This window comes from Labrus bergylta, chromosome 7 (genome assembly GCF_963930695.1).
Source record: "Labrus bergylta chromosome 7, fLabBer1.1, whole genome shotgun sequence".
Lineage (NCBI taxonomy): Eukaryota > Metazoa > Chordata > Actinopteri > Labriformes > Labridae > Labrus > Labrus bergylta.
The window spans coordinates 10,204,287-10,227,492 of NC_089201.1; the positions used below are offsets into that span (position 1 = coordinate 10,204,287).

Here is a 23,206-nt window from a genome sequence, read left to right on the forward strand (position 1 = left end):
TAAATTTAATAAACCTACCAGCATGTTTTTACCGGCATGTATCGTTAATAAAATTAGCCGATGCCGATAGTCACGTGATATGCTAATATCGGCCAATATTATCGGTCGGCTGATATCGGTCTGTATCTAATGTAGGCTGCTAAATCAAACAGATACAGTCTAATATTTGGGGTGAGGACTACTCTGCAATGCTGATATCACAAGACATTTTCAGACACATTACCTGTATAGCTATTAGAACAACTCTTGAGAACACATACAGTATGTCATGGTGGCAGCAGGTGACCTGAGATGTAAACCTTGTATTTAGCAGTTGTGTTCTAATGTAGCCTATACCTTACATATTAACCTACTAATCACATAAGAGGTTTTCTACTGCATGAAATCTTGATAACAGTTATGACACGTCTGTGGTAGCTTTCTTTGAATTCTTCATCGAGTGCATCAATAATTTGAATAGTTGAACTTGAGTTGGCGCTTGTAACTGAAAGTTCATCAATTGTACAATATCAGACCACAAAGCCCTGCATAGCTACCGCAACACAAGTGCTCTGTATGCTGTTCTTATAGCAGGCCAGCAGGACTTGTTGACAGTGTTCTGCAGGTCAGCCATGTGTTTTTCTCCTCTGAGGTTTATGAGCAGCAATTTGATTGTCCCCTTCGAAAATGGAGAAGTAGAGCAGCTTATCGTTCAGGGAAGTGACTCTATAAAGTCCTGCAGCTTCGCATGAGCCCTGCAGTTTCGCATGAGCCCTGCAGTTTGTGTCCCTAAACAGGAATAATAGTGTGCCTATGTGCTGATGTGTGATCAATCAGTTTGTCCCAGCGAAGGTCTTCGAGCAAATGAAGCGATCAAATCCTCTCTGACGCCCCTCCTGATCTGGGTCACTTGCTGAATGTCCTCCTTTTGTTTGGAAACTACTGTTTGTTGTGTGATTATTGGTAAATATGAAACTGATGGGACACAGGATGTGAACTGATAGTGTTTGCTTGATGACAGGAAGGGGAAGAAATGTGCACCAAGATGCCCTCTTATCCACTTGCTATCTATGTTGAACAGGAGGTTTGTGGTTGTGACTCAGTGTGATGCAAACAAACACAGTGGCTGCAGAGGGAGGTTTCACTTAATGTCCACAGTGTCTCTGAAGAAACTTTCATTCTGCTCTGTTTGTTACATCGCTTAGACACTGATTGTGCTTCTCGACTAACAACCAGTTGTTTTTTTTAATTTTAGGTATTTCTGTCTTTGTGAAATGAGGAACAACAAAACACATGGGACTAAAAGAGAGAGAGAAATTAATAAGGTAAAGAACATGTAGAGGTACAAGAGGAACAAAAATTACAATAACACACGTCAAAGGTGATGAGGAAACAAGGAAATAAATCAACAAGAGAAACATGGAAAAGAGTTAGCAAAGGAACAGAAGAAACATAAATTGTTATAGAAGAAATAAAAACAGCAAAAGAGGGTTAAAAGACGAGTAAAAAGGGAGCAGTGAAAAGGATGGAAAGAAAGTGTTGTACACAACACGCCATGTGAAGTGATGTTTGATCCTTGGACCCAAAACAGTGGCTCCAGGTGTTTTAAAGCCTCAGGTTTGGCACTGTGGCAGTACCAAAGTTGTTTTGTATAAAGCCAGGATTGAACTTACTTGTACTTGCTTTATTGGAGTGGACGGGGATTCTGTAATTCAGTGTACACTGTAAAAAAAAATATCTATATATATTTTACTTAAAATGGTTTGTGTCCCAGCTGCCGTAAACTTTTAAGTTAACGTGTCACAGATAACGTAGACACCCCATTTACGGATGCTGTAGTCCCCCAAGCAGGCAGCCTGGGTTCGAATCCGATCTTCGGTTCCTCTCCTGCATGTCATTCCCCACACTCCCTCCCCTCGATTTATGAATCTATCCAGGGTGACAGCTGTGGCTCAGTTGGTAGAGTGAGTGGTCTGACAACCAGAAGGTTGGGGGTTTGATCCCCAGCTCCTGCTGCCACATGACTGATGAGTCCTTGGGCAAAACACTTAACCCCAAGCAGCTTTGTATGAATGTAAACGGAATTTGTTACTTCTGATGGTCACTTTATTCTCTGCCATCAGTGTATGAATGGGTGTGAATGGGTAAGTGTGACCTGTGGTGTAACAGCAATTTGAGTCAAAAGACGAGAAATGGGCTATAGAAGCTCACGTCCATTTACCATTTACCTATCCTTCCACTGTCCTATCTCTTAATAATGGCATAAATATCCCAAACATAAACCTTTAAAAAAAATCTAAAATGACAGAATTTGAGATGATGAGGTGAGATAAATCTGTGTTGTATTTGTAATCTTTGAGCTTACTTTACTTGTATTTACATATTTACAATTTAGTTGCGTTGTCAACACAGTTTGCTTTTCATTTATGGCCAAACCGGGATGTGAATCAGGAACCTTCTTTCTGAGGGATGACGGTGATAACCACTGCTAGGTAATCCCACCTAGTTGTTTTAATATCATCTGTATACACACACACACACACACACACACACACACACACACACACACACACATATATATATATATATATATATATATATGTATGTATATATATGTATGTATATATATATATATATATATATATATATATATATATATATATATATATATATATATATATATATAAAATAACAAAAGATGACATCGAGGCTATAGGGGGGAATCATGGGAGTTGTCTTTGCTATTCTCCGTGTCACGGTGTTACAAATGTCAGATCTTTCAAATACCACATTTTGAAGATAATCTGATTGAAGGTTTTTTACTCAACAATGAGTGAAAAATAACATGACAAATGAACAATGCTGTTCTTTGTTTATGTCTCATTGTTGCCTGCACTGATGAAATATGATCAGCTGTTCACATATCATTCTTTCTTTCCATATTCCCTGATTTTCTCCTCCTTTCTTCGCCCTTCTCTTCCATCATTCCTCCCTTGTCTACTTCTCCCTGGATACAAACCAACAAAAACAAAAAAAAAAAACCATAACATATATCTCCATCCTCTTGTTTCTATGGCAACACAGCAGTGAGGAGAGTAGACAAGTGGAGCTGTAGCCTCCTCCATGCAGGATGAAAGACAGAACGGAAAGAGACAGAATGAGAGAAAGGAGGAGAATACTTGAGATGGTGCAGGAAAATAAAGACAGAAAGAAAGATAAGAAACAAGAGAAAGGATCATGGGTGTTGAGAGAAAGAGAGAGAGGAAGGCAGGCAGGCAATCACTGCTTGCCTGTGTTCAGGATGGAGTATCTATGGTAACCTAGACTGGTTATCAGAAAATTGAAGCTCCTCCTGTTTGTCTCCATTCTGCTCTACCTCCGCCTGCTCAGAAAAAAGAAACACATTTATCTCCTTCTTTAGCACCCTATTTCCAGTCGTTAGCTTGGCACGTGCACCCAATTAGAGCTTAATGAAAAAACCCTATTTGGTAGTTTGGATAGACAGAGACAGGCTGGCTGAGAGACAAAGACAGACAGGCTGTTTATTCTTTCAAGGAAATGAGACATTTAGTCCAGAACCAATATTTGCTGTTCATGATATCTGTAATGAAAATCATGTATGAGTGTATGTCCATGTGTTTGTGTGTTTGTAGGGGGAAAAACACAAGAGCCACAGAGGGAGATGTAAAGCAAGTAATAGCCTGTGTGTTGGAGGAGGGGGGGGGTGCCTATTTGAGTAAATGTGAGATGGAAGCAGAAAAAAAAAAAGGAGCCACCTGTCTTCAGAGAAACGCCAGGGCAGAACTGTTGCTGCCTCCGTGTAACATCATGTGTTTGTAGTGGAGCCATGATTGCGAGTGCATATGTGTGTACGGTGTGTGTGTGCGCAGGAGAAGAAAAAGAAAAGAGTGTACCACAATGATGGCCTTTTTTACTGACACGCTGATGAAAGCTTGACAGAGCGTGTGATTGGTCGTCTAGATGTGATGTTTACTATTTAAACTGTTTGTATCTTTTATATTACCAACATTTGAACATTATGGTCACAGTCACATATTAAGGGTAGCACATCATCAAACCAGTATCAGTAACATCAGTGTTTTTTGCATGGTATTTAATTTGCTTCATACAAATGCATTTCACAATATTCACACAGCATGTGTCAAGGTTTGCAAACAATGTAAACACAGTAGGTAAGCTGACAAATTGTAATAATCTGACAACAGATCAGAAGCTTGACAGGTAATAAGGGGACAGATTTTAGTTTTTTATTATACTTTTTACTTTTAAACACACATCCAGACAATTCAAACAGTACAACAGAACAAACAACACACATTGGCCACAAATTAAATTCCTCATCTACATCTCACACACATGGCACACTGCATAGACGAGAGAGTTATGCTTGTACATCAGTATGGCATGAAAAATGCCATAGCTTCCAAGCACTAATAAAACAGTGTATATTAACTTCAGTTGACAGTGAGACAGCATTTTCTTTCCTTTTACGTTAAATGTTTTATAAAACATTTAATAACATATAGCTACTGTTACACAAAACAAGCTGTTAACAAGCATTCATCTTCTATGTGTAAGATGTAAATGAATTCTAAACTATAACAGAACTATACCTATAACAGGTAAATTGGCTTCATTGAAAGTGAAGGCCCAGTTTGATTGTCTCTGCCTCTTCCCAGTCAAGAGTCACAACAGAACCCTGTGTTTCTCCTACCATCATATAAGGGGGGCAGCCTGCCCCCCCTTGAAGGTCAAGATTAATAATTTTTTGTGCCTTTATTGTAGAGATAGGATAGTGGATAGAGTCGGAAACCAGGGGAAGAAGTCATTTAAGGATACCTCTCCGACAGAACAGTACAGCTGTCATTAAAAGTAACACATGAGTACCAAGATTCCTTCAAGTGTCGGCGTCCATCTGCCCGCACTCTCTTTCTTGTTGTCACTCTTGATAATATGTGGACTGTTAGGCCTGAAAATAATGTATACAATTTTTTTTAATCATAAACCTTATTATTGGTTCTTAACAGGTTTGTTTTTTATTGTTGTGTCCAGTTTTGTTTTTTTATTTGGGGGCTTTTTATACCTTTTACTGGAGAGATAGTACAGTGTATGGAGTCAGAAATGTGGGAGAGAGAGTGGGAAGTGTTCCTGAGGGAAGGGAGCCAGAGGTCGGATTCGAACCCGGGCTGCCCGCTTGGGGAACTATGGCCTCTGTACACTGGGCGCACAAACTAACCACTAGGCTACCTGCGCACCATGTGTTTGTTTTGAACTGTCTTACTGATTTGAGGAGAATGGCAATCTTGAACTAAAGGAGATGCTTTCAAATATTTTCTGATATACTTTAAAACATAAAACTTTGACTGCGGCATCCAGATGAAACTTCCACTTTCACATCCCCTTGGCCCCCTGAGAGCTTTTACTTTTCTTTAAAAAAAAAAAAGCCTCAAACCATCATCCAAAAATACTCCAGTTTTCTTGATGAGAATTGCCTTAGAAAAATGGAAAGTAGAATACCCTGAAAGCAGCGCTGCCTTGTTAGCGTTCTGCTGAAACACTGCAGATGACGTCCACAGAGCCCACTTTTGTGGACATAGTGTTAGTCTCTCATCAGCAATAATTGCTACAAAGTCATGTAGTGACGCTTATGTCTGGGAAATCAACCAGTGATTCATTTATTGCAATTTCTGCATTACAGAAAGGCACGTGTCTTATTATAGACACACTGTGGAACCAGCCATTTCTCTTCAAACTAACTCCTGGGGGTTACAAGATATACACACTTGGTTCCTTGTGGCTTTCACTCTGCCTTGTTATTTTTATCTGTTTATATTATTTTTCTTTCTCCCCCTCCCCCCTTCTCTCTAAAGACTCTTCTGTTCCTGAGCCCGGAAACTTGTGGTCATTTGTCAGCGTTTCTGTAATCATTTTGAGACGAGCAAACAGGTTGTGGCCTGTTACTCAGTTGCATCTGCTTCCAGCTCTGACAATACTGAGCCTGGGATTAGAGCTCTGCATCACACACACTAGGATTGTGTGTGTGTGTCGACTCAAAGCTACATCAACAATGTCTTTCTAGGTGATGTTTGTGTATGTGCGTGATAAATAGCTTTGGCTTAATTGATTTTCCACTTGGTTTCAGCACATATTCACTTCTTCGGGTGACACCACCACAGCTGATAAAGATTATTATGTGTACTTTGCCGTTCTGCTGTATTTGGAGGTTTTGCTTGGCGTTGTGTTTACCCAGGGCAGGTTAGCCCAGGATGTGTTTCTTTTTGTCTTTCCAGTTGACTGCCAGTAAAATAACTTTCTTTTCTCCTCTGGCTCTCTTTAAATATACAGTGCGTACTGTAAATGTTAGACAGTGGCTGAATAATATCCTCTTGTTTTCTCTCTCCTCTCCAGCCCACTGGCTACATGGAGGCGTCATTGTCTTACAGCTCCATAGAGGACCTGCAGCTCCTGTCATGGGACAATGCTCCCAAGTACTGTGTCCAGCTCAGCTTTCCCGGAGGCACCGTCCTGCTGCAGGTAACCTGGAAAAGAAAACAGAAAACAGTGACACATTAACACAAAGCTAGATCATTTGAAGTTGAAATTCTATGATTCAACTTAGCTGGTAACACATGTAGGGAAACCAACAGCTTGAATGTATTTTTGGGGTATTTTTGAGGTATGATATAGATTAAGTAGAAGAATATGTCTAACTTTAAGTAGTATTCTTCATGACGAAATTTTGTAATAAATGATAGATGAAGATATGTTAGATTCTGTGATTTAAAAATATCTGGTGGGGCTCCAGTTTGCATGGGCATGATGCGTCCGATTTATATTCTACAATTCTACAATTCACTTAGCAGACACTTTTATTCAAAGCGATGTACATCAGTGAGTAAGTACAACTCAAGCAAGGATCTCGAAAAAAAGGAAACAATGTCAGTAAGAGCAAACGATCAGCTTTGAGTCCGACTGGACACAGGTGCTGACAGGCATCGTCAAACAAAACCATCGTCATTACTATCATCATCATCATCATCATCATCAATAATATCAAAACCATCGTCATTACCGTCATTAATTTTGTAGGTATTCATGAAAGTCTTTAGCTTTTTCTTAAAGGTGCAAAGGGACTCTGCAGATCAAATGGAGTTTGGAAGTTCGTTCCACCACCGGGGGCGACAGAGGAGAAGAGTCTAGTCAGAGACTTAGGACCCTGTTGTGAAGGCTGGATCAGACGCCTTTCATTGGCAGAGCGTAGTGGGCGGGAGGTAGTGTAGACCTGGATGAGAGAGTTTAGGAGGAGCCGTTTTTGTCGCTGTTTTGTAAGCGAGCAGCAGAGTTTTAAATTTGATGCGAGCAGTAACTGGGAGCCAGTGTAAGGAGATGAACAGCAGAGTGACATGTGCTCTTTTAGGAAGGTTGAAGACCAGTCGTGCTGCTGCATTATGTATCATCTGCAGGGGTTTGATCGTGCATGTAGGAAGACCTCCCAGTAGGGAGTTGCAATAGTCGATGCGTGATATCCCAAGGATGTTCTGACAGGTAAGGTCTGATCTACCTGATGTTGATGTTCCCGATACATAAACACAGCTTGTGTTGTGGAAATAGCAGCCTCATATATGATTTTTTTTTATTGAGTTACATGGGAGAGTTGTGAGAGAGAGAAAAAAAAAAAAGAAGCCAAAAGCAATATAAAGTTGCTCTTGAAATGTAAGGCTTGGAAGCTTTCCCCTGCAGCTCCATACTACAGAGCTGGGTGTTCATTCTCAGTGTGCTTTAGCCACTTTGATGTTTACCATTAATTTTCCAATATTGCATGAATGAATAGTAGTTAGTTCTGGCTGTCCAGTTTGGTGGCTGTAATGTTTTAGAGTCAAGACACCGTACAATAAATACCCGCTGAACTCTATTAGAGATTGCTTTCAATTCCAGGAAAATGTTCATTTTTCTCTCATTAACCAGAGGCACTCAGTGAACACAATTGCTACGATTAACCATTAGCAAAATTACCTCTGATACACATTTCAACCCATTATGTGTTGGGGTCAGAAGTGCATACCCACATCCTCAGCTGTGTTTGCTTATGCCTGCTGCCAGCTGTTTGGACCCCAGCCAGGCACTGGTTCCACACCAACAAACCAAGATCAGGCATAGTTGCTGCACAAGACGTAGAAAAGTGCAAAACCCCAGCTGTGGTTTTCCAGCTAGAGAAAGAACACGGCAATTAGAAATTTAGCTTAATGTCATGGAAATATCAATACAGTGTAGTTTTAGAGAGGTCAACCTGAATACCCCAAAACGAGCGGCCACTTAAATCCCAGTCTGCTAACCTGCTGTATTTTCAAAAGCTTCAACCTCAGATTATGTTCAACCTCAAGGGTTTTAAAGTTCTTTAAATTAGGCTCCATCTCCATTTTTTTTTTTTAACTTTAAATCAATTTGAACAGAATAGCAATGATTGGTATGTAAATGGACTTCAATGCTAAATGGACTTGAGCTTATATTTCCCTTTTCTAGTCTTCTGACTACTCAAAGCTCTTTTACCATGATCAAGATCAAGATATACTTTATTGTCCCCTAATGGAAATTTTTCTTGGACTCTGTCCAACAGTTACAAGAAAATAAAAATGAATGAAATACATAAATAGAGATCATTCAAAACTTAGAGCATTTCATGTAACAATTCCACATATACATAAAAAACACCTTCTTGCAGCAGTAACATATTGGCGTATTGAATGGACCCTGGGCACATCCTACATAACCACTTATTCAGAAACCACAGATAGGATCTGCCCCAGCTTCCTAAAATGTTCTAATTCTCGTGAAACATAATGACATCATCTGCAAAGAATTAATGTTGTGAAACCAAATACTGAAGCCTTTTTTTGGAGAGGCGATTTGATTGGACAGCTGAAGAGAGACAAGAAATGTTGACAGGAATAACTGGGGTAGACATCAAAAGGTCGATGTCTGGAGTCAAACCTGCGACTGAGGCGTCGAGGGCTGTATCCTCAAGAACTGACTGTACAGTATGTGGGGGGCCTGCTCAACCAACTGAGCGAAGCCTAACATCTCTGTGGCAAAAAGAATGAATACTGAAGTTGATTCAAATCTACAATACATTCAATCTGCAAACATGAATACCTGCATTCATGGTTGAGACACTTAAGTGGATAGGAGTTATGTTTTACTCATAATTGTTTCTTTTTAATGAACAAAGGCCTCATCAGCAGTGAAGAGCTCTAATAGTTCAAATTGTCCCTAACCATGATGTGTTTTTTGTCATAATGATTGCAATGCATTACCATAGCAGCTATAATAAACCAACTCCAGAGTCACAAGTTGTTTTAGGTTTTTTAATAATATTAGTGGGCGCCTGATGTCATTGACTTATTGAGTAATTGTCAATTAGTTACTCATGAGGGCAGATTCTCTCCAATGTTAGGACAGAGGCTTGTTGGCAAGAGTTATGGCATCATTTAAAAAAAGAAGATGAGAACGAGGAGACTCTGTTTTAAGGAGATAATTCTGTTCTCCTTCACGTTGCTACACAGACATGAAACCCTTGTTTGTTTTTTTCATTAAAAACAATGAACGAGGTCCTGAACACTCTGTTAATTTTCTTACAACACAGCCCATCCAGACAGACCTCAAAGCCATCACACTTAATTTGTATGGAGATTATGTCATTTACTGTTAAACATGTGATAAAAGTTCAAACAAACTGGAAGAATGGCCACATTATTCAGCTACTTGGTCTTTTGACATTTGTTCACCCTGCTTTTGGTTTTCAGTTTACAATGAATTTTTTTTTCCATAAGACGTCAAAGAATAAGTTAAACTTGATTATGTTGGCAATAATCTGTTTAATGGGAACTTCCAATGTTGGTGCCACTTACTAAAGCTAAGGTCGACTTCTGATAATGTAAGATCCAGATGTATCGTGACAAAATGTCCTAAATCTGTCAAATGATAGCTTTAAAGCGTATGTTGAAACACAGAGAAAGTTTTAGTTCGAGATGTTTCCTGCCTTTATGGGAAAAGTAACCTTTAACATGTATCTCTGTATGTGTTCTCTCTCTCTCTCTGTTTTGGCAGGCTGCAAACAGCTACTTAAGGGACCAGTGGTTTCACTCCCTTCAGTGGAAGGTAAGGTTACTGTTTGTCTTAAACTCTTAATTGATCAGTCTCCACTGCCTCATTAAAGCATCATGCTTAACCCTCCACACACACACTGTCGCACTCTATGAGCAGGTAACCATGCACATTAAAGATTATAACAGAATGATCCTGTTAAAACACAAAACAGAGGATCTCTTGTGTTACAGATCTTTTCACAGTCTTAGATGTCATTTTATGGAACTGTACTATCCTTTATGAGGATCAGACCTCTTAACCTGTGAGTGCTAGGGCCCTGCTGTGCTCACTGAGCTAAATAAAGCTGCACAGGAAGTATACCTGAGCTAGTTCAGAGTGTTACAGGTCATAGTTACTTCCTACTGTATGGTTAAGTATTTCTCCCAGTTATTTCCTCCATACAATACACTGATTCTTGGGGAAATGAACGAATAAGCTGCACATTTATACAAAAGGTGGTAAATTATACTCAGTTCTAAAGTGTTCTCTGCAACATTCAGAATGCATATTTTCCATGAGAAATCACATAGCAGTTGAGAGATAGTGATCTGAAACAAGTTTGAAACAAGAAAAATACTGTTGTGTTGAAGTGCTGGTCTAGAGAACAATGAATGCAGTGGCTACAGAGATCATGATATGACATTCATCTTTTTGCTACAGAAAAAGATTTACAAGTACCGCAAAGTCCTAAACAACCCGAGCCGCTGGGACGTGGTTCTGAAGGAGATCCGAGCGCTGGTAGACATGGCTCTGACCTCACCTCTTCAGGACGAGTCCATCCACCAGGCCCCGCTGCACATCATCTCCACCCTGCTGGCTGAGGTAGCAACACACTGAAAAGGTCACTACAGAGATAGAAATGTTTGTTCAGTGGTAAGATCCTTATATGAAACCAAATCTACCACTACAGACAACACTGACAAAACCCAGCCATCTAACAATGTAGCAAATGGACTTTTTATTGCTACCACTTTTTTGATCAGGGTATATTGGGGGGTTATTATGCTCTATTAAATACATTTGTTAAAGGCAAAAAAAACAAAAAAACATTTCAAACTTCAAGTCACACATCATATTTGTCCTTTTTAGTTTGAGTCAGAATCGCAGCCTTGTCTCCTCTGAGGATTCCTGAATTCAGGGAAAAAGAAAAAACCCATCACTCGAGGATTGCCTCATGTAATTGCAGTTCTGACTCATGTCTGTACATCTCATTGTCATGTTTGGATATGTCTTTGTGTTTGCTCTGGTGCTGCTAAGACTTCATCTAACGCAACACATGCCAAGTGTAGGTGTTTGGATAGTGTTGATGTGGCACTGTGTAGTGACAACCAAACCAAACCTTAGTCTAATCTTATCTTGAACTAAACATGATTCTTATCCTTAACCCTAACCTTTTTAAGATAATCTACCATTGGCTTCCCTTTTTGTTACCGTTCTGTGATTACTGTTTGACTAAAACAAAGTCTTTGTATTCCTCTGTTTCTTCTCCTCAGAACTCTAATCTCAGCACTCAGGATCATGAGAACATCATTGTGGTGCGTATGAAGTTCACTCTCACTAAAATTGATTTCTGGTGTTGGGCTGGTTAATTATTAACACACGTGGATCTCGCCTCTTGTTGTTTTGGTCTTCAAACATGAGGAAAAAATAGATTCACCACCTGTATTTGTTCACTTTGCACCTGTGTGTTTTGTGTTTTATTGATCGTTTCTATCGATGACCATGTGGAAAACAGAAGAGTTCAATGCTGTAATGTTTGTGTAGCTCACCTGTGGGATTTTTTTTTTTTTTTTTTTACAACTCTCGCCTTCACCTGCCAGCCAACAGCTACAATGATGGCTCCCAGCCAGAGGAAAATATAGAGATAAATATTCTTTTATCTGTGTGTGTTTGTGTATATTTAGGCCATCGCTCCTCTCCTGGAAAACAACCACCCACCACCTGACCTGTGTGAGTTCTTTTGTAAGGTGAGTCCAAAAGCAGTCGTCATAAGTAGAACATCCCTGAACCTGAAGTTCTATAGAAGTAGGTTAATAATCTTTCACATTTTAAAGTGCATTTTGTTTGTGTGTGTGTGTTTCAGCACTGTCGGGAGCGCCCTCGGTCGATGGTTGTGATTGAAGTGTTCACTCCTGTGGTCCAGAGAATCCTCAAACATAACATGGTGAGAACTGCTGCACAGAGTGTTTGGTAGTAGTGATGAGAATCAAGTATCAGGTCTCATGGATGGCTGGTCACACACACTTCCCTATTCCTCCTTTGATGTCTGGTAATTTTTATTTCAATTTTTTGGCATTTCTTCAAATTTGTCCAAAAACATCAGCTTGGACTTATTTAACCGAAAAGATCTCGACGACCACTTTTTACAAACATAGATCATACACGATTTGTGACACAAATTCACTAAATAATAATAAGTTGTATAGGATAAAATGACACAGTGTAGCCTGCCAATAAATTCAACAAAGAACAAGGCGACACAGTGATCCCTAGTAATGTCGGCACCTCCGAGATGGTCCATGAGGCAGTGCTATGCGCTGACATTATTAGCAAGAATCAAAAACAGCCTTGAAATTACTCTCTTAAAATCCACGGGATATTTAAACAGGTCAAGTTTTGTGTTTGTCCAATATTGCTGCTGTTGTACGGGAAGTGATGATTGTTAGACCAATCAAATGATAACGGTGTGTCTAACTCCCCCCTTTAGGGTCGAATCGGTACGCTCATCACCCCAACAGAAGGGTGGCAAAAAGTAGGATGGCATAGATTGGTTTTTGGTCCCATTTCCAACTTTTTACAGTAGAAATGACAATACATGTGTTCGAAACTGAAATGAACTGGACTACTTGGTGGAAGCGGGGCTATAATGTCCTGGAAAAAGGACAGTGGCTTTTTCCAGTCCTTTTCTTTTGAAGTGATATCTAAGCCATGCTATGTCTTTTTTTTTTTTACCTTTCCTTCTTTTTCTCTGGCTGAGAAAACAAAGCTATAAATAATCATTTGGCTAGTCTACCATTACTTTTCCCAATACAACAACTTACTACAATACAGTGGCTAGACAATCGTTCTAGTTGTTTATTGATGAGAAATGTATCCTTTTGTATCCTTGTGCCATTTCTAATCTGATATCCAATTTTTACCATTTGCTTCAATTCAAAAGCTTGGTACATGTACTGTAGACTATTTGTCAGCCAAAAATATTCCCTAAACTGTTAATTTATCTGTGTCATCGTGCATCCTTCTATAAAGAGATAAAAGCAGAATACTGACGTTTATTAAATCTAATTAATTAGATTTCACCTGAAGACATGATAAAAGGCTCTATTAGTGAGATATATTGTATCTCTAGTATCTCAATTCACTTTGTCAAACAAAGAGAGGGGGTCAAACCTTCACATTCGGGATGTAATCTTCTAGTTCAGGTCTTGTTAACTTTTTGGTTTTTTAATAATCTGTACTTGTTTTTTGTGTGTCTCTCTTTTTTTCAGGATTTTGGAAAGTGCCCTCGACTGCGTCTCTTTACTCAGGAGTACATCCTGGCTCTCAATGAGTTGAACGCTGGGATGGAGGTTGTCAAGAAGTTTGTTCACAGGTGAGAAACTGGAGAGTGACATGGAAACATGTCCTATAAATTCTTAATTCCCTGTCTGATTAGATATAGACATATAATCATCATATCACTATGATAGCATTTTGTTCTCTTGGTTAAGAAGCATTATTTCTTACCAGCCTCTTTGCTGGCTAAAAAGCTAAATAACATGTTGCCTCTTGACAGCATGTAATACTTAAGACAGACGCAGTACACAAAGCTGATCATTTTGAGTGGCAGAAGCTGAACCTTCAGCAGACAGTTGGGATCTGATTTGTTTTAAACCTACACCTTTGTGTACTACAGTATGCATGGGCCGACTGGGCAGTGCCCCCACCCACGCGTCCTGCCAAACCTGGTGGCTGTGTGTCTCGCCGCCATTTATTCCTGTTACGAGGAGTTCATCAACAGGTCAGTCACACACACACACACACACACACACGCATGCAGCAACAATATTTACAATACTCTGCTGTTGTAGATGTGATGAAATTCTACGTGCTTTAAAGAAATATAAGTGACTTAGTTGTCTACTGCAGATGTATTCATTGAAGCTTGTTCAAAGAGAATCCAGATCAATTTTTGATTTTGATATCCTTTATTAATCCCCGATGGGAAATTCGGGTTTACACTTATTTTTGGGGACATGCTTCTCACGCACCTCTCCAGTTTCCAGATCAACTTCCCATGAACATGATTAGAGGCAGAGTAATTCCCTCGATACTGAATGATTCCTTCGCAGAAAGGACTTCTCATTCCTGCCGTTTGCATAAAGATATTCTATGTGTTCCAAAAGAGTTATCCTTTTCATTTTTGTTTTATTTGGGTGGGGTCCGGGGGGACATTTTTACTTCAAATTAAAATAGCAAAATCGAACATTTGGGAAGCTGAAATAAGGCAATTTTTCTGATTTTGCTTGAAAAAAAGACTCAATCCATGAATCAATAAATAATGGCCTTTTATAGTACTTTTCTAGTTATGTGACTGCTCAAAGTGCTTTTTACATTGTAGGCCACACCCACCCACTCACACCACATTCACGCATTGATGGCAGAGGCTACTGTTTGTAAAGTATTCGTCAGTATTAACTTATCCCATTCATACACATCCTGGAGTTGCTGACGCAGCAGAGGGAGCTCCTGACTCTCTTTGGATGTTTTCCACAGAGATTTTGTGTTGACTGCAGATGAATGATGTAATGTATTTGAACTCATTACTGTCGTCTCCATAGCTTCCCTCACTCCAGAGAGGATCATTCTTAGCTCATTTTTCCAAAACTCTGGAACACAAAGGAGCCGTCACTGTAGCAGCATCTCACCTGACTCTCAGTGCATCACACCTCCTTATTTTTGTGTCGGTCACACTGCAATTTTTAGGCCTATGCTCAGACACTTATTTACATTAGAACAGGTTATTAATGTCCCTGCATTGAGGTTACATGTGATTTAGTAACCCCCACTTCCTCCCTGCAGTCGGGACAACTCCCCCAGCCTGAAGGAGATCAGAAATGGCTGCCAGCAGCAGAACGACAGAAAGCCTCCGATGCCGCTCCGCCTGCTACGCCCAGAGCCCCCCACACCGCCTCCCACTACCCTCCTCCCCCTCTCTGCCAACCCAAGTCCTCCTCAGCCACCTCCTACCGCCCCCTCAAACTCTGTACCCTCCATCCCCATCTCCTCCCCGACACCCTCCCTGCCCCTCTCCCCTCCTCCCTCCGTCGTCAACTCCAGCGAGATCCTGGTGGAGCTGGAGAGAAACAACAACTCGGCCAACGCCAAGCGAAAGGGTGGGCCGTCGGGTGGAGACAGCGAACCCAACCTCATCGACTGTCTGCTGGTCAGCCCGGCCGTCAACACTCTGTCCATCCAGCTGCCAGCGCAGGCCGACCGCGTGCTGGGATGCTTTGCCCTCATTCTCAAGATGCTGTGAGTTCACAAGAAAAGCTGTCAATTTGCAGAGTGTTCAGTGTGAACAGTACAAACTTATGGGTGCACTTGTTTAACAATAGTCGTATAAAGTAGAAGGATCTGTATGACTTTACACTCTATATAAAGACATGAATGAGTGGCAGCATCATCCCAACTGTCTTTGTGCTAAGCTAGGCTAAACAGGTCCTTGACCTACCTTTGAATCTAAAACCTAAACATTCACAACATTTATAAGTTCAATATGAACCTACAGTAGGTAAGACTTTAAACAAGGCTGTCAGAATGTCAAACTGTACCTTTAACTCAGCGCTGTCAATGTTAGTGCTGCTAAAAATGTGCTGCTAAACGGATTATTTGGCACAACGCTGTCACTCCCTTGAACCATGATGGACTTTAATTGATGATATTTTTGAAATTATACTTCTACATGAAGTAAAAATAAATGTCTTAGATGACATAAAAGAACTGATCATCTGAAGGGTTTCAGACTTCAAACTGAGGGGTAGAAGTATATTCCAGACTGCAAACTGAGGCTGTATCCTAAAAAACATGGCTACCTCTGTAGGGAAAGAATTGTGTCATTTGGACCCAGTCAGTTGCCAAGAACAACTGCTAATTAAAGAGTCAGAGCAGAAGCTTGTAAACATACCATTTGTGATTGACTACGAACATTGGACAGTATGATACAACGACCTCAACATGGACAGATCCCCTCTACTTTATAAAACAAGTGGTTACGTTTAAAAAAAAAAAACATGGAGTAGGGGGCCACTGGTAGCTTAGTGGCTAGTGCAGGCCATGTACAGAGGCTGTAGTCCTCTAAGCAGGCGGCCCAGGTTCGAATCCAAACCATGGCTCCTTTCCCCAATTTCTAACTCTATCAACTGTTTTATCTCTAAATAATGGCAAACCCCCAAAATAAGCCTTTATAAACAAACACAGGGAGTAGATTTCACAGTAAGGTTCACACAGGCTTACCTAATACTGTTTCATAAACAGACTTGAGACATTAAATACATGTTCGAGTTACATATGATTGAAACGTCATGTCCTAGTTTGAAACAAGCAGCATTCAGTGAATAGGTTAAGCAGTCCTTAATGAATGAATGTATGAGCGGCCGTGCTCATTTCACACAGTGTGAAAGTGGAGCAGCAGTTACGTGTGTCAGTCTGTGTGTGCGGTAACCACACAGAATGGCCTTAAAAGCAGTTGTGTCTGTGAGCTTGTAAAATTTGTAGCAAAGACACTGTGTTACTTAACTAGCTGTAATTTGATGCTGCTCCAGTTTATGTTATATCACAAACCGCAGGTCCACGTCTTCTCATGCTGCTCATGTTTCGCTCATAGAAGCAACTCTTCCGTCTTTTTGTTCTCCAGCAACATTTATCCAGGCTACACCCTCCTGCTCACATTGTTGTGCTCGCTTTCTTAATCCCTGTTTTCTTTATCTTGTCATGTCTCTCAGGTCAGACTACGATGACTGGAGACCTGCTCTGGCCAGCCTGCTGCAGCCCATTCCCTTTCCTAAAGAGTGAGTATTCTCACATACATACCACAGCTCACCCTTGTATGTAGAATTGATCCAGTATTTTGATTCAGTGATTCAGGTGACCCCCAAATTTGATGAATTTGGTTTCTACTTCAGGCCTTGGCTGCCAACATTTGCATTAGATAAAAGAGGAGTTGATAGAAACATCAGTCATCAAACTGGGTCTATTTTATATATCTATATTTAAGGTCAAAACATAGAAACATAGTCACAACATAGAAACAGGTTTTGGAATAGCTGAGCTGAGAGGTTGTGTCCTTCCAGGTAGGGAGCAGAGTGCGTATTCAGTGTTTGACAAAAAATAAGCAAAATAATAGACGACCTGAGAAATTAAGAACACGCTGATTGACTTCAGATCTGTGTGTTTTACTCTCGTCTCATATGCACCGCTCAAATACACACCATCAGAAACGCTCCCACTCTCAAACACACACTGAGAATCACCAACAAACAAAGGCTAACTTACAAGCTCAATCATAACAAATATTCTCTGTCAGCTGGCGGTCCTCTGCTATTTCCTGACAACGTTTCTCTTCTTCATATCAGTTGTGTTAGGAGGGGAAGAGACATCAAACAGGCATTCTTGTTGTCACTATGGTGCTTTCAGACGCTGTCTAACAGTTTGACCCAGTTGCAGTAAGGAAAAAAAAAAACAGCTCATGGCTCTGCTCTCACTGTACGAGTGTGTGCAGTCGTACAACCAAAACATTGTCCTCCACTGCACGACTCACGATGCACTATCGGGCTGATATTTGACGCTTCAAAATCAGTCATTTGACAAAAAAATCGGGTCTTAATTGGCCTGAAATTGACAGAGGCAACCATATTTGGACATTGATGCCAAAATGTTCCTCATAGGGCTCCAAATGTAACTTTCTCCCAAACCTAAGAACGTGGGACTTGATTGTGTCAAACCCATTATAGAAACAAAACCCATACGGAAAGACCTCAGCTGGTGTTAAAGTTTTGCTTTGAACATGCAATAATTTGGCTGAGTTACACACCGTCTACAGAGGAAAAGCTGCACGTGAGCAGAGCAGCAGCTGCTTTTCTCCACTACACATACACCATATATTTTGTTGCTCACATAAAATTGAAACAATAAGACAAAAATACCCAACAGAATCATAGTAATATTTCATCAGATATCTTTGTATGTTGAATATTGTAGCGCCTATTATTGTAAGGAATTACAATAGTAGTTGCTAAAAATGTAAAAGTAGCACCAGCAGTAGTTGAAGTTGTGCTTTGTTTATCTGGGGACAGTTTCAGTGTCTTCTGACAGTCAAAATAATATTACAGAGTTTTTTTTTTTTCCTTTCTAAAATCGTCAGTGCAGCCCAAAAAAAAACCACAATGTAAACTGTTACAATTACCAGACACCAAATGCTTCATGTCACTTAGCATGTCGTCTTACTCATCACTTGGGGGGGACGTGTACGTGTTTCCAGGAGGCTCCTGTTGGGGCCTCGCTGCTGACGTAAGGACTTATTGTGTCTAACCCATTAAAGAAACAAAACCCATACGGAAAGGTGAGGTTCCTCCCCAATCCTCCAGGGGGGCTAGACCTGGAGGGGGTGGCTCTTCTCCCCACAGAGTGCGTTAATTGGCTCTACGTAGCCCTGAGCCTTCTTTGTAATTGCCAGTCTGACCCTGAGCTTTATTAGCGTTGGCTGGTAGACCACTTGTTGTTACTCCAACACTGGGTCACACCTGTTGCTCACCTGTGCCACTGTTGCCTGGTTGAAGCCTTCAGGCGTCATTAGGAAAGGCGAAAATACTCCCCAGCACCCTGTAGCTGAGGATATAATGAGTGATGTCAGCGCGCACACAAACACACACACAAACACACACACATTGACAATGTAATGCTCAGTTAGGTTTACTGGCGTTGTTAGATCAAACACATTCTGTACATGTGTTAACTGATCAGGAAAGTGCTTTAGAGCCTTTATACTACAACTTATATAGCAAACAGGTATAGCTTCTTACAACTGCATGCCATGGTTACACATGTAACTAGCAAATATGCAGTTTTAGCCACTTATTTAGCCTAGCTTAGCATAAGGACAGGCTCCAAAATTGTCCCTCCAACTCCTCTAAAAATCATGTCTGTTTGCTTCAGCTGTATGAGGAAAAAAAAGGTTTCCAAAGCTATTTCTTTGTTGGTTCTTACTGTTTCACACCAAGAAATAGTCCGTCCACAAGCCCTTTTCTGACTGCCGTTTCTAGCCGTGAAATGTTTGCCACTGTGACGTTTCGACTTTAATCTGAATGTTGCAGAGGCGTAATGGGGATTATCACCTCACCTAACTCATTATCTTAGTTCTATGTCATGACTAGCTTTGCGTTCCCTTGCTGAATGAGCGCAGAGAATATTAAATCAATTGATCAAAACAGTACAAAAGGAGAACCCCCCAGAACAGAAAAGAATGCATTAAACATCTATTTTCTTTACTGAGAGGTTTTTGTCTCTTTCATCTTTTTTTCAAACTGTTTCTGGTTGTTAAATCACACGTGTCTTCCACTCTCTCCAGGGCTCTTGCACATGCCAAATTCACGAAGTAAGTAAATTAAAATCGAACCCCTGCTCTTCACAGATGGAGTCTGGTTTGAAAAACAACCTGCTAATTATGTCTTAATGTCTCTCTGTCTAAACAGGGAACTGAAATATGTTATTCAGAGGTTTGCAGAGGATCCAAGGCAGGAGGTGAGTGTGTGTTTACACGTGATCTCATTTTTGACCTGTAGCAGCACGAGCGATCACACTGTGATGAAGTGTTTTTTTTTTGTTTTTTTGTTGCAAAGAACCAAGAGCAAAGTCATCTGTGTGTGTTTTCAGGTCCACTCCTGCCTGCTCAGTGTGCGTTCAGGTAAAGACGGCTGGTTCCAGCTCTACAGTCCAGGGGGCGTGGCCTGTGATGACGATGGAGAGCTGTTTGCCAGTATGGTGAGTGTGTGGACACACTCACACAGTCAGCATGAACTGTGAATGTGCGCTGCTGTTACAACCCTTGACCCTGCCCTCCTCTTCCTCTCCTGCAGGTTCACATCTTGATGGGCTCGTGCTACAAGACGAAGAAGTTCCTGCTCTCTCTGGCTGAGAACAAGCTGGGTCCCTGCATGCTGCTGGCCCTGCGCGGGAACCAGACCATGGTGGAGGTTTGTGCGATTCTTTATTCTAATATTATTAATTATTCTCTTTTATTCTTTATCACTTATTTGTACATTAACACATGGTACCTTGTCTTATGTCAGGCTTTTAGTTCTTCCACTTTTTAAAAATAAGTCAGTTCTTGTTGAGCAGAAGCATGAAATAATGTCGACCGAGAATGAATATAATGTAGCAGTGGTTACAATTAGGGCTGTATAAACTATTATTTCCATGATTAATGTTCCATGGTTATTTCACTTATTTACCCAATTAGAATTGACATGCTTTAGGATTGATTCATCTAAAATCAGCTCAAATAAAAACTCAACTTTTTAGCAAAACAAAGTAAAGGCTGAGGCTCATTGATGATGTCATCATGTTAGGTCGAGCCAGGTGTCAAACTTGTAGAAACCTAGATGCAGCAGCAAGTAGCCACAATACAGCAGCGGTCATAGTTGTTTCCATGATTCTTTTTTAAATAATCTTAAATATAAACCAAAAATACAGAGGCTATTACTTACATAGTTTAATTACATTTTAGTTCATACAGATTCTAGTGATAAGTAAGCAAGTAAGAAAAAAAAGTGTTTTGTAAATAGTGTGTAATGTAAGTGTGTTAAGTGTTCATGTTTTTAATGTTTTGGGCTCAATATGTGCTGTATGTTCAAACATTAAAAAAAATGTTTTAAATTAATTTATTGCACAATCTCGTAATCTAAGTCACTTATTAACTTGTATTGCCTTAAATTAACTTTTGCTGTAGTTTTGGTTATACAGCTTCTTCTGATATAAAGCATTTGAAATCAGTTGTCTTGTGTGTGTGTTCAGATCCTGTGTCTGATGCTGGAGTACAACATCAGTGAGAACAAAGACACACAGCTGCAGATCATCTCCACGCTGGAGAGCACCCAGGTGGGACTGCGTATGTACGAACTGCTCTGTGACCGCCAGAGAGAGCTCAAAGAACTGGTGAGTTCATGCCCCAACACACACACACACACACACACACACACACACACACACACACACACACAAAAACACATACTGTATAAACATGAAGATTACTTTATAAGGTACACTCAGGCCTGAAGTTAACGTGATACTGAACTGTTTGGAATCCTGCAGTTCTTGCAGTTCTGAGCTGAGAACATCCCGTCCAGCTCAGCCCACACTTTTGTCGAGTTTAGCTCAGTGGACAGAAACCAAGTCACCAGTTTCTCATTATGAACAAATTCTTGTGTCCTCAGTGACGCATGTGATCTACTAGACTGTCCACAATTCTAACATGCTGCTGTTGTTAAAGGCACAAAATGTTTTGGAGCTAAGCATGCATAACATGGGATGAAAACAAAGGGCAATGAGGAACCCTGTCTACCAGGCACATAAAGAGAAAGTTTTCGTTGTTCAAGGGAAAGAAGGGTTTTAGTGCAGCACATTTGTTGGTGGTAAGTTCTTAACAAAATACCTGAGCTCCTTTTTCTCACATGCTGAAGCTTCCTTGAAACAGACACTGACATTTAATAAATTAAAGCTTAACAATGTAAGTCTATCTGGCTCAAGGAATGTAAAGTATTGGTCTTTTTTCTTTTCTTTTCTTTGTAACATTCCTTTAGATAGAACAAATATACACAATTAACATAAAAAACACTATTACAAAAGATTACAGACAGAAAGACGTTTATTAAAACAGTCCAAAGCTACTAGTCAACACTGATATTTGACTTCCCCTTCTCCAAAGAAGAAAAAAAACATAGCAAAACAGAAAAACAACACAGACCTGTTTTTTTTTTCGTAGAATGAAGACACCACATAGCTGCAGAAATACATGAGTTTTGCAGTAAGGTCTAATTAAGGAATCTTAAATCCAGCTCTGCTAAAGTGCATCGGTTCCATCTTTTTTAGCATGAAAAGAAGAACCCTCTATTCAGTTTTCTAATTTAAAGCATGAGTTACCCAGTAAATGTACAGAGGCAAAGTACATTTATACCAACACCCTCAATATGTAACCACTTCCTCCTTTAACACTTGTAATGGGCCATTCAACAGCAGTTTAAATCTGCTAATAACAATTTCTTTGAGACATGGATGCTCCAATTATTTACTTGGTCAATTTTTTCTGACATGAATGACCTGAAGCAGCCACATCCATCTTCAGCGTTGGAGAGTGAGAATGTACCTGAGATCATTTAGTGGTGTGCGCGGCTAAGATGAGAGCAGTAACAAGAGTCTGGCACTCTCAGCTCAGTCTGCATGCTCCACACTCTGAGTCACCATCCACTCGACTGTCTGAAGATCTGAGCTGTTCATCTACATGGCTGTCTGTTCACCCACTGACTCACCATTCACACACTTACATATAAACCAAAAATGATTAAAGTCACTCCACCATGTACAGAAATATGTTTGGAATTCATTTATTCTAACAGTAAGTCAGGTTCAGAATGTAATTATTTTCTAGCTGTATACCCTTTCATTCCTATGCATGTACAGAAATGAGACGTATACAGCACTTACACCAGAACTCTCTCTAATCTGTATGTTTTACAATTAAAGCTAAATGTGGAAGTAATTATATGTTTTAATATAATGGTATTTAAAGTAATCACATGACCTCAATTCACCAATCAGAGTGATATTAGAGGTGAAACTATTTACTTTTTTTTGTCTGATTTAAATGTTCTCTGCTGTATCAAACGATTTTATGAATGCAGGGAATTAAGTCAACAACTCGACAGGGGAAATAAAAGTGTTTCTGTGCTTTCTATGATGTTATTCTTGATCTGAACTTTGTGAGAGAGTTCATGTAAATACAAATAAGACATGCTTTTTACTAGTTTCAGAG

General features: G+C 40.1%; 1 protein-coding gene across 1 annotated transcript in view; it reads left to right on the plus strand.

Annotated features, from left to right (window-relative positions):
- cmip (c-Maf inducing protein) overlaps positions 1 to 23,206 on the plus strand; it is a 42,232-nt gene that overhangs the window by 13,172 nt on the left and 5,854 nt on the right. Inside the window, exons 2-16 of the mRNA XM_020641413.3 lie at positions 6,409 to 6,534; positions 10,105 to 10,155; positions 10,804 to 10,965; positions 11,637 to 11,678; positions 12,048 to 12,110; positions 12,227 to 12,307; positions 13,632 to 13,735; positions 14,039 to 14,143; positions 15,205 to 15,657; positions 17,127 to 17,192; positions 19,748 to 19,774; positions 19,872 to 19,920; positions 20,053 to 20,160; positions 20,256 to 20,372; positions 21,193 to 21,333. Of these exons, the coding sequence (XP_020497069.1) occupies positions 6,409 to 6,534; positions 10,105 to 10,155; positions 10,804 to 10,965; positions 11,637 to 11,678; positions 12,048 to 12,110; positions 12,227 to 12,307; positions 13,632 to 13,735; positions 14,039 to 14,143; positions 15,205 to 15,657; positions 17,127 to 17,192; positions 19,748 to 19,774; positions 19,872 to 19,920; positions 20,053 to 20,160; positions 20,256 to 20,372; positions 21,193 to 21,333 (1,695 nt within the window). The remainder of the gene's footprint in view (positions 1 to 6,408; positions 6,535 to 10,104; positions 10,156 to 10,803; positions 10,966 to 11,636; positions 11,679 to 12,047; positions 12,111 to 12,226; positions 12,308 to 13,631; positions 13,736 to 14,038; positions 14,144 to 15,204; positions 15,658 to 17,126; positions 17,193 to 19,747; positions 19,775 to 19,871; positions 19,921 to 20,052; positions 20,161 to 20,255; positions 20,373 to 21,192; positions 21,334 to 23,206) is intronic.